The 17393-nt window shown below is 39.1% G+C and overlaps 1 protein-coding gene across 1 annotated transcript in view; it reads left to right on the top strand.

Moving 5' to 3' along the window:
* Positions 1–1545: 1545 nt before the first annotated feature.
* KCNH8 (potassium voltage-gated channel subfamily H member 8) overlaps positions 1546–17393 on the top strand; it is a 197443-nt gene continuing 181595 nt past the window's right edge. Inside the window, exon 1 of the mRNA XM_075747138.1 lies at positions 1546–1621. Within this exon, the coding sequence (XP_075603253.1) occupies positions 1546–1621 (76 nt within the window). The remainder of the gene's footprint in view (positions 1622–17393) is intronic.

The following is a 17393-nucleotide window of genomic DNA, read 5'->3' as shown; positions in this document are numbered from 1 at the left end:
ATTTTGTACAGGCTTACAGTATAAGGAGAATGGGACAGATCAGATCTCGGTAAAATACTGCTGTGTTCTTCAGAGCCAAGGTGGGGTTACCATGGGTAGACTTTATATTGTGCTATAAAACCTATACAGCAGCATTTGCTGAGGTTTGAGTTTTGTTGTTTTGTGTGGGGTGTTTTTTTCTTGGTTTTTTGTTGTTGTTGTTTTGTGGGGTTTTTTCTTTTAAGTATCTGGTGTAAAGACAGATGCTTTTTGTCCCTCCTGGAGCTTTCCTCTGTGCCTCTTATCCTAAAAAGTGGGAATCAGTCCTCTATCCATCTGGAGAAAAGGAGAAGAGCAAATAAATGGGAATAGCAAGAAATAAAAATAGCACTGCTGTAAAATAGCAAGAGACCAACAGGCTTCCCCTCCATAATGCACAGTGACTTTGTAGTTTAGGGAGTGTACTTACACTTCTTTTCTCCAGAGTCTTTTAGTCCTGAAAGAACATGGAGAAGTTGTGCCATTGCTGCTACAGTAAGTGAAATGACTGTTACCTTGGGGTATTATCTGGCAGCATTTAAAGAGCCAGGGTACTAGCCTGAGCAAGTTACTCATCCCAATGTGGGGAGTAGCTTATGTGCCTGCGTCTTCATTTTTTTAAATTTTTTTTCCATTTTTTAAATTCACACATTAAACCTCCTGGGCTAGGATTTAAGTCTTGATTCTCTTTGGTTGGCAAAAGAAAATAACTTATTTTTTCCAGGAACTTTTCAGGGAGAAATTCCTAAAAAGTTGTCTAGGAAATATTCAGAATGGACTTGAAAATGCCCATCCCTTAAATAAAATAGCCTCAACATGCAAATAACACATCAGGGCACACACCTGATGGAGCATTCTCCATTTCTGGTATTGCTCTCCAATGAACGCCTACAAGGGGCACTTGTAATACGTGTCAATAGTGTTTCTCCTTTCAGTAAGGTGAGATCCCAAGCTTTACCCTGCAATACTGTTACTCATAGAACAGGGCTCATATGAGCGCTTATGCTTCCAGCCTCAGAAACTTATGTGCCCGAGACGAGAGCTGGAGGGGTCAGGCCGGGACGGGGGCGGAGGAGGGCCCGGCAGCCCCCGGGCGGCCGCTGGTTCCCGGTCTGCTCCCGCCCCGCTGCAGCCGCAGGTAGATAAAGGTTGCTCTTTCCCCTCTCCGCAGCCCGGCCGCCCTCACGGCCGCTATCTGCCGGCGTCCCCCTCTCCCTTTCCTTTGCGGGGGGCGCGGGCGCTCCGCACCTCTGGGCGGCGGCTCCGCACCTGTGCGCGGCGCTCCGCGGCCGCCCCACCCGGCAGCCGGCGGCGAGGGTGGGAGCTCTGCGGTGCCGGGGCTGACGAGCGGGGGGCTCCCGGCGCCGGAGGCGGCGCGGCGGCATCCCCATCCTCCTCCTCCTCCTCCTCCCTATCCTTCCCTCCCTCCGCCTCCTCCCTCCCTTCCCCCGGGCGCCCTCTTCACTTTCTTCTCGAACCACCCTCGTAGGCAAACTTTGATGGGGAACCTCGCACAGCGCTGGAAAAATGCCGGTTATGAAGGGATTACTGGCACCCCAAAACACCTTCCTCGACACCATCGCCACCCGGTTTGACGGCACACGTGAGTCCGGGCTGGGGCAGCGGGCGTCGGCTCCGGGCGCCCAAAGAAGGGGATGTACGGGGTGCACTGTGCATACGATGAGAGACTCCTCTTCCCTCCCCTCCGCCCTCCGGGGGTTTCCTTGGTACCAGAAGCTGGCAATGAGGACGGGGATGTGAGGGAGCTACCAGCCTCTCCCGCTCTCCTGCCTGGCTTCTCCACAGCTTTGCAGATGAGGAGGGTGCTGGGTCCCTTCTCCTCCCGACCGCCTGCGCGGGGTCTCTGGGAGTGCCGGGAGCAGGGCGAGCCGGGCTGCCCCTGGAGCCAGGATCTCTGCAGGAAAGTTGTGCACAGGGCTGGGGCTTCCCCTCCTGCTCCGCGCCCCTAGCAGCCGAGAGACTCTGAGGGGAAGGCGCAGGGTTCAGAGCCTGGCCAGGGCTTTGGAAGGAGGCTTGAGGATTATATATATATATTTATATATATTTTTTTTTATTACCCCCCAGCCCCGCTATTAAATCTCCCTAAAAGCCGAATTCCTGTAAATCGGGCTCAGCAGTGGCAGCAGCTGTTGCAGGCTGTTAGCGGAGGGAGGAAGGAAGGGCCCTTCAGCGGCGGCGCGGCGCTGGCGGCGGCGTCCGGCTGCAGCACCATGGACGGGGCCCGGCCCCAGGCGGGTCCCGGCGGGGCGGTGCGGGGCTCCCCGCCGCCCACGGCTCCTCCCGCCTCGGCCGCGCTCGGCAGCTCCCCTGGCAAAGCGCTGCCTTAACGTGCGCGGCTGGCTTGGTCCCCTACGGCTGTGGGTTAGGGGTTGTCCGTATCCTGAGTTTTGTTTCTTTTATAATGGGGCTCACTCTTATTAAGAAAAATAAAAGGAGGGAGGAGAGAGCAGATTTGAGCTAAAATATGAACTCCCTTCCCTTTAATTCCCTTTTAAAAAAAAAAATTAAAAAAAAAAATCCACACATCCAAAGTGGAGAAAGCAACTCAAATTTGAGTTTGTTCTGTCAGCTGTTTCTTGGCTGAAAACGTTGTAATCCCATGGGTTTGATATCTTCTAGGTTATGTATCTATTGGCATTTTCTCAATGGTTCAGTTAGTGTGTGATTAAGACAACTGAACTGTGATTACTGTATTGAAAAGTTGTAAAATGTCAAGAAAATTATATAGTCACTGAAATCAACTGCAGAGAAACACAGAACTGCATTATAACTCCTCTGCTGGTCTAAGGATATGTAGCTAATTATGATTCAGGGCTATATGTAATTGATACTTCATTATAAAGCAATCCCTCTTAAGAATACTTAGATGTACCTTTAAATTCCTTCGGCTACAGAACCCAACGTCCTTTCCCCCCATCCTCCACCCTTTTATTTCTATAAAACTTATGGGTATTATTTACTGCATATTGAAGCATGCAGAGGAGTTTTGCTGCTGATACTGTTATCTGCCAGAAAAGCAGTTCTTCCCTGCTTTGTGCTCAGGACCCTCCCCCTTTACAATGGTTTCCTTTCAAAGGATGGAGCACACAGGCTGCGAGCTGTACACACAAGCATTTCATGGATGCTACATTGTTCTTCAAAGCTCCAATTTAACAAGCAACATTAGTGATGACATGCAGGTCTCTTATTAAATAAACACCAGAAAAATGTCTAATCCTGGTGTTCTCAATGACACCAACAGACAAATGTGGTAGAAAGTTTATTGCTTAGCTGAATTCTATGGCCAAACGTAGCTACTTTTTAAAAACAATAATTCTACTAACCTTCATGAAGTAAATTGGGCCAATCTTTTCCTAAACAAGAAGAAACAGACTCAATTGGCTTACTTTTGAAATCTCTAATGCTAACAACTCATCTACTTTTCCCTGGGATGTAATTTAAAAAGACTGTGATTAGGTATTTAAGTACCTCAAGAAAATACAGCACATCACATTTTGTCACAAGAAGTGAAATTTTTCTTTTTTAGGTAGCACTGCAGAATTTGGCTAAGACATTAAATAGGTCTAATCCAGAAGTCATCATTGTACGATTATCAGCATGTGAAATATTCCCAGAAGTTCACAAGCAAAGCCTTTTTAATGAACTACGTAGTCTTACATCTAACGAAAGCTAGCAGAACTTTTGGAGGATGGTACTATTCTATGGAACACTGGTAGCATGTCTCTTAATTTATAGAATAATATGACATCTCTTCTAGAGTGTTAAAGTAAAATGATGAATCAACTTAATGCTTTTCTGAAACAAAGTTATATATACACCCATCCACATCATAGCTTAATTTAAAATCTTCAGAAATAGCTCATCTCCTTTGTGGCTTTGATAAAACATATTTTTTCCTTTACAAATGCTAGATTTAAATATAAAGATATTGATGAACTGATTTTTTGTTTTCAAATAAAGAAATGCAATTTTGCAAAGTGTGCCTACATATCTGAGAATCAAGTAGAAACATTAAAGCAAATTTTATCTTCATTTAATTTGTCCAGGTGGTATTAACTGAGGCTGCTCAGGTGGCTAAAGCTAGAAGTAACACTGACTGCTAATTCTTGCAAGAATCATTCCTGTGTTTTACTAGTTTTATAGGTGATACAGCCTGTGAAAGGAACAGAATCGATACATGGTACTGAGCCTGACACTGTGTTTCGTAAACTAATTTGACCTCATACATGATGACATTTAAATGTCAAAATACGGTTTTGTGTCAAAGGGGTTTTTTTGGTTGTTGTTTTAACATAGTCTGTAGTTAACAGACCTCCTTTCATTTTAAGCCTCTGGGAAGGATATATTATGTTGTCATCAGTGATAGACTAATCCACCAATGCATCTTTAATCCAGAAGAGGGATAATTCTAATTCTGGGCAGCAGTGCAAGAAAGGATTCCAGATAATATTAGAAAATATGTTTTGCTTTGCACAGAACTCTTCAAAAATTCATTCACATAAGTCTTAATTTTACTATTGCAATGGTTTGTCTAATTAGCAATTATAAATCACATTATGAGAAAATTGCATGTCTCAAAAAAGCACAGATAACTGCTTGACAGATACTTCAGCTGCTCATAGTTCTCACAGTAGATATCCTGTGTTGTTATATGTATGTTACACATATGTATTCTTTACATATCAAACCAGTGTATATATGCTAAACAAAGAGAACTAGATTAATGTTGGGGTGACTCTTAGCTGTGCACCAGATCCAAGAGATGTCCTTCTACAAAGTTCCTATTACCTGTATTGCATATCTGGATTTCCGTGACAGAGCTCTTGGAGCTACCTGTGTGCTAATATACCTTCACCTTCTTATAACTCTGAACTGTCTTTTGTGTTCCTGACATCGTGGTTTAAGCCAATGCTTTCTCAAAGGGCTTCCCCGCCCCCCAATAACGGAGCACCAGATCATCCAAACACTTTTTGCCCACTTTGTTAGCAATGTGTTTATGTGGTTATTGCTCAATCAGAAAACAAATACACACACTTTCAAATTAATAGATTGTTGTTTGGGGGTTTGTGTTGTTTGTGGGTTTTTTCCTGATTTTTCAAGATAAAATTATTTTCAAATGTGAAAATATTTCAAATTAAATCCATAATTAATGCCCCCAAGTATTATGAAACTAAATGTCTGAAGTTAGTTACTTCAAGTTTTTTAATGAAAAATTTGTACTTTTTTGCTTCTCATTCCTATTTAGATTATGAGAAGCATTCTGAAATGGTTGCATGGTAGAAAATTATGTTCTATTGCGTTCTTACATATACATATAAAAATACCTATTCTGTATTGTACTAGTTAGTTATTCAAATAGATAAATCCACACCAGCGGTGGTTATTTCTGCAAATTTGTGATACTTTCTCAGAGAGCAAAGCTAAAAGAGATTCAGCAAATGGCCTCATTAATTTGTATTTTAAAAAGTATGACAATTCTGTGCATGGTTATACTATAAAATGACAGCTGAAGTTCTATAATTATCTCTCATGTCTATCAAATATGATCAGTTTCCAAATTAAGTGTGTACTTCCACAGCCTTGTTAACAATCTTGCATGATCAGTCTAATCTGAAGATCAAGCTGAGTTAATTCCTTCTTGCTCACTGTCAATGGTGGTAATTTGATAATTTCATATTTGCAGAGCAACTTCTACATTCAGATTTGTTTTCTGATTAAAATCATGCTCAAGTATTAACAAACAGAGCTTTGTACCTAAGCAGCAATCTTCATAACTTTTTTTTGATCCTTACCAATCACATGGATTCAGTTTTCCAGTTGCTTTAGTTACCTTTTGATCACCCCTCAGGGGTATCAGATGAGAATGCATAGATTCAAGCATATCAAATTTGGTGTCAGTGTGCTTCCACTGGCATCGTGGGTAGAACTGGGTTGTCTCTTCTGAAGAATTAGCAGTTGGTACAGAACTGAAAGCCTTTGTATACAGCGATCTTCCCAGAGTGCAGGCGCAGGTAGCTTGCGTTCCTCCCCAGCTTCGCCCGCACCCACCCACCCCCGCCCCGGCCACCCCCATCATTTGCTTTTCATGTTCATAAACAAACTTGTGAAGTCTGCCAGGTTGGGCCAACATGCTAACACTTTCTGCAACTCTGTCGTCAAATTCTGTGTCTCATTCAGACTGAATCCTATCCTCTCTAGACTAGTCAATGTGCTGCTTAATCATAACATGGTTATCACAAGAACGTCAAAGGCAGCAAAGTGCTTCTTGGCTACTGATGCTACTTAGCTTTTCTCCCTGAAACGGGCTCATGGAATTGCAACAGTGTCAGGTGTAGGGAAGCAATGGCTGAGCTTCCCAGGGGGAGGGCAGTATTTATTGATCAGACTCCAGGATCAGAACGATTCACCTCCCAAAGACAAAAGCCTGTGACCAAAGAAGGGTGAAAGACTCAAACTATGATAAGCACCGATCAATGTCAAAGAGGCTTCCAGGCAGTGACAGCGGAAAAGTTGGTGGCCTCTGAAGGAGGGGAGGTGCAATGAAGGTGGGCTAGCTCGTTCTGCTAGAGACCAAGTTAGTCAGCCAGAGGGAAATTTCAAAAGATACATACATAGTTGGTCTTCTGTTATACAGACTCATTTTGCCCCTTTGCTTATATCCTTGGATAAGTAAATAATGTGTTGTTTTGAATGAATCATGTATTTGTCGCTGCAAAAGTATACTGTCAACACCAGAAAAACTCTTGCTTGCTCTCAGCTCAGAGCACAAAAAAAGCAAATGTTTTCCTTTCTGTACTTGTCTCCGTAAGACGCGGCCTGTGTTGCAGCTTGCTGTAGTTCTGTTGCTAAAAAAGGCAAATATGATTTTGAATATAAACCAGGAGTCAGATGCTGGACTCTGTGTTGTTGCTCTTTCCTGGAAATAACCAAGCAGCTAGATTAAGCAGCTACTTGAAAAATCTTTTCCTCTTCTCTTTGCACAAGTGTTGGGGATGTAGAATCTCATAATTTAAGGTTGGTTTATTTGGATGATCTTTGCTTCAGCAGCTATAGCAACTTCTGATTCTACCTTGAGCTGAAGTTGGACCTGAAAGACACAGAACTGGAGGGGTTCAGAGGCATCTTAAGATCACCTTTCTTAACTAATTCTTGTGTTCTGGTCCTAGCGATCAGGTTCAAGGAAAAAAAAAAGCGTACAGGTATCATTTTTAATAACCAGTCACTGGATTAGTCTTTAAAATCATGACAATTCATTATTACTGTATGTTTTATTCAGAGAGCATATTATTTCTAGAGAAAATACTGATGTATTTGAATTGTCAGGTGGTGTTCTCGTGGTTTTTGCTAGACAGAAAGAAGTTAGAATCACGATACTGCAGTACATCCATTCAGAAGGCAATGTAACTCGTTAAGCACACCACTTTTAAATCTGAAGGTTCCAGGTTAACGCTCATAACAGTGTGGGCTACTAGTCTAACTTTATTTCAGAAGTAAACTCTGTATTTGAATTTAAGATAAGCATTTGAAATTTAAGAGTGGAAAAGTTACCTTAAATAAGGCAACTTTTTTCTTTTTCTGAATACTACAAGAATATTATGCTCGCTATTGTTTCTAGGTAGGCTTTTATATGTGGGCTTAAGAAACCTGATAATGCAGTGATCAAAACCAATCTGTATATTTGAAGTGACATATATTTGAATGAATGTATACTTTGTCAATGGATTACAGAAGAAACTCTTCAGAGGGTTTCTAAATCTTCGATGATTATCAGGATTCCCACTAGAGATGTTCTGTAAATCTACTCTCTTTTTCTTCTCCAGATGTATGATACTATTTTCTTCTCTGATAAAATTTCAGTGAGTAAATAGTTTTGGTCTGAAAATAGATTTATCTTATTGTTATCATTGCATTTTTACATTCAACTTCTATTTTATCCTATTTTATTTTGTTTATGCAGGTAGCAATTTTATACACATTCCCAGTCTTTTTTTTTTTTTGGATGCAAAGAAAATGTGCTCAGAGTATCGTTCAGAGCAACAGAATGATAAAAACACTGCCTCAAGCACATGTAGAAGTGTAAGCAAATACATATGCATGAATAGATTACAATAAATCAGGAAACCTATGAGTTCACAGAGCATTAACTGCTCTTAGTACTGTTCTGATGTAATGTATTTTTGAAGGCGAAGTTGCACGTATTACATCAGCTGTAGCCTGGAAAAGGTGAACACAGGCAATTGTTGCAGTAGTTCTGCGTGTTCGCAAGCTACCTTGCCTTGCCTTGCCTTGAAGTGACTATAAGGAAAGAGCAGTTAAGGAACAACCTGCTCCCAAAGTAATGTTGTTTCCTGTCCACTCAATCTAAACCCAAATAAATATGAAAGAGAAAAACTGCAGATAGGAGAGGGACTTCAACAGTAAGAAAAGTCATCTTTTGGAGTTTTTCTTGCCAAGTGCTTCTGTCTCCTTCTGTTTTCCGGGACTGATAATAGTAGTCAAAGCTTTTGGAACAGGTGTTGTTCTTAAAATACTAGCATATTTAACATCGAACTTGACATTACATATCTTCTGAGCATCCCTAAAGCTTAATGCTGGGCTGTCAATCATTTCAAGGACAGCTGAAGACAATTGTGTTATGGAGAAACACTTCTTCCTGTTGATCTTAGATGTAGGACTTGTTTAAAGAAAATGCAGTCCACTATCTTATGAAGTGGCAATGATTTGCCCCTTTTCAAGGAAGGGTGGCTTGTTTGTTGTTGGGATTTTGTTAGTTTGGATTTGTTTTCCCTCCTCATGAGTCATCTATTCTATTTTCAGTGGCTGTTTAAGACTAGGTCTAGAGTTTTCTGATCCCCTGAGAGAAACCTAGGTTGGGTCAGTCGTCCCTGGGTCTTCGAGACACTTTTCAGCAGAAAATATTTTTGAGAGTTCATGGCCAATTTAATTATGTTCCATTAATGTTTTTCATCAGATTATATAAAAAGCATTCAGAATTCTGCTGTATTTTATCCTTAAAGCAGCACTGCTTCTTTATGAAGATCAGTGAACTCTGATAGGAACAAGCTTATTTTGTGCAAAGAAGAAAGCCAATAAGCAGTAATAAGGATAGCCAAAGGAACTGTCCTAAAAGACTTCCAAAACATTCCCAAAATTTTTTAATGGTGAACTGGTAACATGCAAAGTGATTTTTTTTTTTTTTTTTTGTCAAAATGAAAGAAAATAAAGCCCAATTTTAAAATTTTTTGGCCTAACTCCAATTTCAGTGAAGAAAATATGAAAGGTATTGCTATTATAATAAATTTTTTTGCTTCAGTAAGAAGTGTTCAGGTACTACTTTTACCATGGTGTTACAGAATTTTGCAAATCCATGCGATAGCTTTTAATAGTTTTGCAACTAAGACCTGTATCTTTTTTTAGAGTGACTGTTGATGTATCCTGCTGAGCTCATTGAAATTATATCAGTATCTTATTTAGGTAAATGAATGAGGAGTCTGGTCCAAGATCTTAAATGACCTCTCCAAATAGTGCCTTAGCTTTTCCTATTTTCTAGTAAAGGTATTAAAAAAAAAAAAAAAAAGTATTCATGTACTAAGTACGAAAACTTTTCCTTAGTAACAGGTACAATATAGAAATGCAAAAACTTATGTCTGTTTCAGGAAATACGAATTTTACATAGTCTTAAGAACAAATCATGAAATATCAGGAAATTATCTCCTTATTTGACAAATAATTAAAAGAAGTGAACACAAGGTTTAACGGAGAAAATTATTCATAGATCCAACAAATGGGGGGGGGGGAAGACAAAAATTTGTTGTCACAAAATGATTTCTCTATCTTTTTTTTTTTATTAGGTCAGTAATAAAAATGTAAACACATCCATGCGTTTAGTCTGGGTTAGATCTTTATTGTGTCAAAAGAAGAAATGGAAGAAAAACAACTGTGACACAATCTAACATGAATCTTCTTTAATAAAAGACTATTATTATTACTCTTTTAACTTTACCATAAAGAAAAAACAATGCAAAAGATCTTGTTTACATTAAAGGAATGAAATGTCAGTATTTAGATGTATAACTTTTAGGAGGAAGTAGGCAGTTTTGAGGTGCTATTATACAAAGCTGTAATTTGTTCCCTTTTGAAGAGAAAACAGCTTCCATTGTGCCAGCACTGAATTCACTTTTTCTCTAGCTCTTATGACCTCTAGGAGTCCATGTTCCAGCTCTTAGGACTTTTAAGGGTCAAAAGTTGCCAAGGTTATTTTGCTTTTCCTTCAGTTTGAACCTATAGAAATACAGAAAGATTGATCTGGACAGGATGAACCTGAAGCTCATTACTACAGCTTTTTTTGGTGCCCTTTTCTTTTTTCCTTCTATCTCCCTCAACAGCTTGTTATGATACGTGACCAGACATCTTATTCCAAATGTATGAAAGAGAACTCTAAGCTGGTCACTTTGTCATTGATTTGATTTGTACAATGACAAAATTGTCCTAAGACAAATAGCTTGATTTTTTTTTTCTTCTAAATGTCAGATATCTCCTGTGATGAGAAGAGCATGTTTTTGCACAAATTGTGCCTTTTTGCACATTTTGGAATTAATGATAAGAAACATAATGGGAATATTATATTGTTTGAGAGGAAAATATTTTTGTAGGAAAAACAAACTTCTTTGTGGAAGATCAAACACCTTCTTTGGTGGGTAAAAGACCTTTAATAAATCAGTAATAATCACAGTATATCAGCAATAAGCTGATTTTTTTTTTAATGATCCAGATGAAAATACACAATATTTTAATCTATGTCTTTCTCTTGAATATATAGATTAAGTTTGTGAGATTATATGACAGTCATTGCATTTACTAAATTGAATTGTTTCTTTATTGAGTTGAAAGATCTTAAGGCTAGGAGTTTGGACTTTTCCAATTCAAGAGCAGTGGGAAGAAGCACGCACCTTGTGAAACCTGCAATTATAGAGCCATATGTTAGGCATTTCAATAATTAAAATTTCAATGTAGAAAAGTATAATTTATAAATATTAATGGAAGAGGTTGAGCTACACATCTGACAAGAATAAGGAAAGTTAACAGGATCACTGATTTTTTGGAGGAATATATATAGCTATAGGTCATGATCGTTTCAGTGATGTAGTGATTGGGCAGCATGGAAGGAAAAAGGTGAGAGAATAGTGCAGTTAGGCACTCTATTTTGGGGGCTATTCAAAGTCTAGGTGTAAATTAGTGTTTATGATTTTTAAAATATATTGTGGCTTTAATGGCCCTGTTTGAAGCAGAGCTGTGCTATAATACAATACGGCCAAGTTACTACTTAGTTGTGTTCAAGAGTTGCTTCTGCATTGGAAATAGAAAGCAGAATGCGTTAGACATCCTGAATCTCTGTATTATCTTTTTTTTATATTTTTACAGAAATATTTACCTTTTTTTAAAGTACACTCACTTGACATATTTAGAATTCATCAGGAGAGTTGCTCTGCTGATACTGCCTTGCAGAGTATGCATCTGAGAGTGGATAGAGTACAACGTGCTCCATGCATCTGTTACCAACAAATTACTGCCTGGAACTAGGTGTACTACACTGAGTCCCGCTCTGAGGAAAAGGGTGGTAGGCTTGGCGACCTCGCATCAGTTATGTTAAGTCACTGCAGTGCAGTATGAGACAAAAGATGGAGGATTCATCCTTTCCACACTTACAGGTGTGCTGGTTAAAGACTACTTTCAGATTTTCTTCTGGTAGAGTGCAGGTTTGCACCCAAAAATTTCCAATAGCTTTGACATGCCTATAAGAGCTTGTCATTTTTTCCCTCTTTGAATTGGTGATTTTTGTCTTCAAATTCATTAGCAATTACAGTAATTATTTGTTAACTCATTTTTGTATCTGCAGCCAGTAGCCATAAGTGACGTGTGAATTTTGAAAAAGCAGGCTACTCTCCTTTAAGATTTATTATAATCTATTTTTTCTGAAGATTTTTAAGTGACCTTAAAAAATTGATTTTTTTTTTGGAAGTTGTTATTTACAGTATGAACTGGAGTGGTAAATGATTTTCAGAGGGAAGGGGTAGTCTTATGTGGTCCTGAAATGAGGACAGTGGTAAAGTGTACAAGTCATCTTTAGCAAAGAAAGAGACAAGGAGGGAGCAGCTGCAAAGAAGCAGTGATTGACTGATAGATTGCTGAGCGAGCAGCAGGTAGTGCTTTGGAATGAACTAAATGGCAGTAGCGCTGTGGGAAGCTTCACTTTGGTGCAGAATATGACCAAGGAAATGTTAACGTGAATGAGTATAGGCACAAGAGGATTAAAAACACGATCTTCTCTCTTCTCAGAAAACAAATTACCTGTGGTCCTATCTGGTGCTTGGTGGAAAGCCATCTGACAGTCTTGGGTGTCATAGGCCAACATGTCTTCATTATCTTCTTGGTGAATGTTTAACAACGAAATCTAAGGAATTAGTCTTCATTTCATCATATTGTAACTTCTAGCTGATTGGTACGGAGGAAGGAAGCAACTAAAAGTAAGCTAGGTAGCTGATCTGATGAAAAAGCACAGTAAGAATTGACTATGGCAACTTTTTTGGGTTTTTGTTGGGTTTGGTTTTATTAATTTTTTTTTTGTTGCTATAAAGGACTGCCTTTATAAATGACTACTTTTATGAACGGAATGAAGAACCAAATTTTGTTTGTTTTCTTTTAACTGATTTTAGAGAGTTTTTGTGCGGATGATTGGAGAGCACATAATTTTACTTCTTCATAAACTTGCATATAGTATGCCTGAAAGTCTGCTGTGGTTCTCATGTTTGCCGTCTGTCCTGCCCCTCTCCAAGAAGTTCCCACTCCTACTCTCAGAGTGGATCGGATCTGACCAAAACAGCTGCTGAGCAGCTCCAGATTGCGTCCTGGTAGTGAACAGTCCCAGCTTAACTCCACGCGTGGGGCTGTGAATTACAGCACTTCAGTGCTGCTTCCCCGAGCAGCTGATTGATCCCTGCAGCAGAGGCAGCGATCGGCAAGAGTCAAGATGGACAGGTGGAAATTACTGCAGACATTTAAACTCATTAGTCATAATTCTTATACAAATAAAACAAGCAGGTGTTGAGCTGTTTTCATATGCTGTGAGCAGGATCCAGATGGGGACTAGGGGTTTTGGTTCCAATTGAAACTTGCTAATAACCGAAGCAGATAGTGGAAGCAGTAACTCTTGGAGAAACGGACAGAGACGTTGTTGTCTGCCTTCAGCTGGAGGTATCTGAATTGCTTTTTTCCCCTGCTTTTGTGTCAACTAAGCCAAATAAATATTAATTAGAGATGAGCTTCCTTTTGACTCCAACGGTACCTTCAGAAAAGCAATTATCTATCTAGACCTTTAAACTCTGTGTTTCAGGTATATTTATAAATACAGAAACATATATGCAGGTGATAACCTGCTTTAATTACAGAAGAAAGTGTGTCTCATTTCAGAGAAATAGCTCATGTATTCATCTTTCTGCTGAAGAGAGTCTTCTGGGAATGATTGCCTGAACTGTCAGGGCAGCTGCAGGACTTCTGTTTGTGTCTTTTGTGGAGAATAATTTTACCATTACTAATTTCTGCTGTCTTATTTGTGGGTTTGTTTTTTAAACATAAATAATCATAACCTGATGTGGTATCAATCTCACCTGAAACATAACAAATTACCGAAGTAAGAACTTTATATAAATAGATATGATCACTCACAGAAATGATGAGACAAGGAAAATATTTCTTCCAACTCACACAGCAACCAGAGGGGGGAAAAACTATAGGCATCATTAAGTAAGATGCAAAGTACAGGTAAATTGTCCAACTGACAGTCTCACAAGTGAATAGTACAAGGAATGTATCTTCCAGGAAAGCAGGAGACAAAGTTCAGTGAATTATTAGCCACCTAAATAAATAAATAATCTGGAACTATATTCATTTACTCACCTTTTACCCTTATTCTGCTTTTTAAGACACATCTCCCTTTTATGAATTCTTTGTAGGCAGGGTCTTCCCACTGAAAGGAAGAAAAAGGCCAGAAAGCCCAACAGCAGAAATACTGTATGACCCGCACTGTGATGGATAGATCTTAATAAGCTGAGTTTTGTGAGATGAGTGAAATAATTACAAGTAAAGCTAAGAGGTTAGAATTAATTGGAGGAATTACAGTAGGTTTTTTTCCCCAGCCTGATGTGGTTGATAACATCATTTTATATGAACTGTCACTGGAAAAAAAAAAAAAAAAAGAAAAAAACAACAAAAAAAACCCCAACCAACCAACTTCCAGGGGTACAATTAAGGACTATGAGGCATTTTCTGCCACCTTTAAATGTCCTGTTCTGTGTTGGGATGACTTCAAGATGAGTGAGAATGGAGAGAAACAGGGTTTTTATATTTATAGCAGGAAAGTATTGTCTCCTAACTGTTTTCATGCTCAGAAGTACATACAATTGATTGCTCTTGTTTAATTAAAATGTGCATAGTAATTATTTTAATGAAAATACTTTTCTGAAGTGAAATTAATGAGAGAGAATCTTTGTAATGGTGTTTCTTAGTTTGATAGTTGCTGGTTTTCTAGCTATTAAACTTTAACATATTGCTGTACAGAGCACAATGATTTTATTTCATCTGTTTTAATGCTCAGACTATTGTAGCAGTTTGCATAGAACTTAAATGATTTGGTGTTCATTTATCATGGTTAATTCATGGCTTCCAGGGAGAGTTTGTGAATGGCACAATAAACTAAATATAATAATTGAATACTTTGCTCTTGAAAGCAGGTGCTTCCTGATAGGTTTTCTGGTTTGGCAAGCAAAGTTTGTGGCAGTAAAACCCTGCAGCGAGCGCTCTGATAGCTTGGCTGCGAAAAAAAAAAGAAAGAATTTTTGCTGTTTGACAGACCTCATCAGTATCATCTTCGGTACATAAGACAATGACATCTTGGGCCACATGACGTGGAATATCTCTTGGGCTGAGGATGCAAAGTGGGAAATGCTCTCCAGGCAGACTTGGTGCGACTCCACGGCACATTGTTCTGCTGCAGGGAAGCACCAAAGCTTCTCCTGTTCCAGGAAGCTGTGTGCCAGATTAGTACATGATTAGCAGATCAAATATAAGGGCTGGCAGCTACGTGTACAATGTGGGCATCTGACAGGAAAGGGTCCGAAGTACTGCGCTGGGCGATATTCGGGTCTGTGTGCTGGGATTATGAGGCAAGAGCCAAGAGATGTTTTCTGTGTTATCAAGAAAGTAAAATAATACACAGAAATAAAACAAATTGTATCCATAGAAATTCTATTTCTTTCTGCCAGTACTGCTATTCCACACTGAGGGATATGTTTGTTATTGTTCTTAAATTCCCAATGCTTCCTGAATGAATTTGTAGTTGTACTTATAATCAAGCATATGGCATTGTTATGAAAAACAAAACAAAAAAACCCTTCTGTGGTTCTGAACAAAAACATTTATCTTCAGTTTTTAATTATCTGATATTTCGGATCAATTCTGCAATTTTATATGGTGTTAAGCTTAAAAAGTAATTTTCAGAAGCCTTTTGTATTTTGTTGCACAAGAAACATCATGATGATCAAAATAGTTTCAGGATCTCTAGTAGCGTCTAAATAGTTCAGTTGCTCAAGTGTAGTGATAAAGGACTTGATAATTGTAATAGAAGAGAAATAGAGGAGTTAGAGGAATGAGGGATGTATTTATTTCCACAAGTGTATACTACTACCACAGTAACAGTTATGACACTTTCACAACCAAAAGCCGCCCTTGCACTCTATCCAATTCTTGCCATGAAAGGGATATATTCCACACCCTTAATTCTTTCTGTAGGATAGTTACTATATGTGAATGACTTATTGTACATGAGAAGTATGTTTCCTTCCTTACCCTGTATTTCCAAAACTACTCTCACAAAAAGATATCCTCCCAAGACTGGGCTAGCAGAAAATGTTAAACTCAGCTTAAACTATACTGGTGACAAACCTGCAGGAACAAAGCACAGAACTCGATAATCTAGGTCGTAGAAACTCATCCTGTGTTAGAAACACATAATATCTCTCTCTTTCTAATCTTGGAATGTTCTCAATCACAGATTTTGAAGAAATGGAAAGGATTTTACATGACAGAGGATTTGTAACAACCTACGCTATGATGAAACAACCTTTCTATAAAGCGGAACTCAATCTTTACTTGCAATGCATATCTTTCACAACACTAATGCTTAGTCGGCAAGCCAAAAACTTTTCAGATAAACATTGTTTTAAATGTCCTGGAGAAAAAAATGTTCCTGTAGAAATGTAGAATCATAGAATAATTTTGGCTGGAAAATACCTTTAAGACTGTCAAGTCCAACCATTAACCTAGCACTGCCAAGTCCACCACTCAACCATGTCCCTAAGTGCCATATCTACGCATCTTTTTAAATACCTCCAGGGGTGGTGATGCAACCACTTCCCAGGGTGGCCTGGTCCAGTGCTTGACAACCCTTTCAGTGAAGAATTTTTTTCTAATATCTAATCTAAACCTCCCCTGGGACAACTTGAGACCATTTCCTCTTGTCCTATTGCTTGTTACTTGGGAGAAGAGACTTGACACCCACGTGGCTACAACCTCCTTTTCAGGCAGCTGTAGAGAGCAATAAGGTCTCCCCTCAGCCTCCTCTTCTCCAGGCCAAACAACCCCAGTTCCCTCAGCCACTCCTCATAAGACTTGTGCTCTAGATCTACTTTCTGGTAGTACTTTCTACTTTTCAAAAAGTTCTTCTAATAACGCAATTTTCAGACCAAAAATAATTTAAAAAAATTACATAAAAGCTTAAAAAGAAAAGAAAACTTAAAACTAAAAGAAGAGAACTCAGGAAAATGACTGCTAAACACACAAGCTTAACATAAAAATGTGGCAATAATTAATATCTATACTTTATCACATTGACATGTTTGGTTTTTTTCATAATTTCAGGATTGCTATGTTGTGTTCTAGCACACTTTGTGAAGCACACATGAGTCGTCAATGGTGGTTTTTACTGATATTGACTACATTTTCTGAGGCACAGCTGAATTTGTTTTCAGTCTACTGAAACTATGAGTAGTCTGGGTGTCATGGTCTGTCTTCCTGTTTTCAAAATCACTAAGACCAGAACCTCCTAGCACTTTAGCCATATGCACTTACTTAATTTCTTTCTCCAAAGCTGTATTTTTTGTGGTTCCTTCTGCTCAGGCACTGGCAGCCCAACCTGCCTTTCTCCCGAGACAGTTTTTGACTTAGTTCAAGTCAGTTGGAAAATTCCTTCTGCTACGTATGAGAGTGTTGTCCTCAAAGTGTGAGGATGTTCAATTGCTTAC

Source organism: Balearica regulorum, chromosome 2 (assembly GCF_011004875.1).
Source record: "Balearica regulorum gibbericeps isolate bBalReg1 chromosome 2, bBalReg1.pri, whole genome shotgun sequence".
NCBI classification, from domain to species: domain Eukaryota; kingdom Metazoa; phylum Chordata; class Aves; order Gruiformes; family Gruidae; genus Balearica; species Balearica regulorum.
Note: the sequence above shows the minus strand (reverse complement) of the source record. Positions and strands in the feature narration are given on the sequence as shown.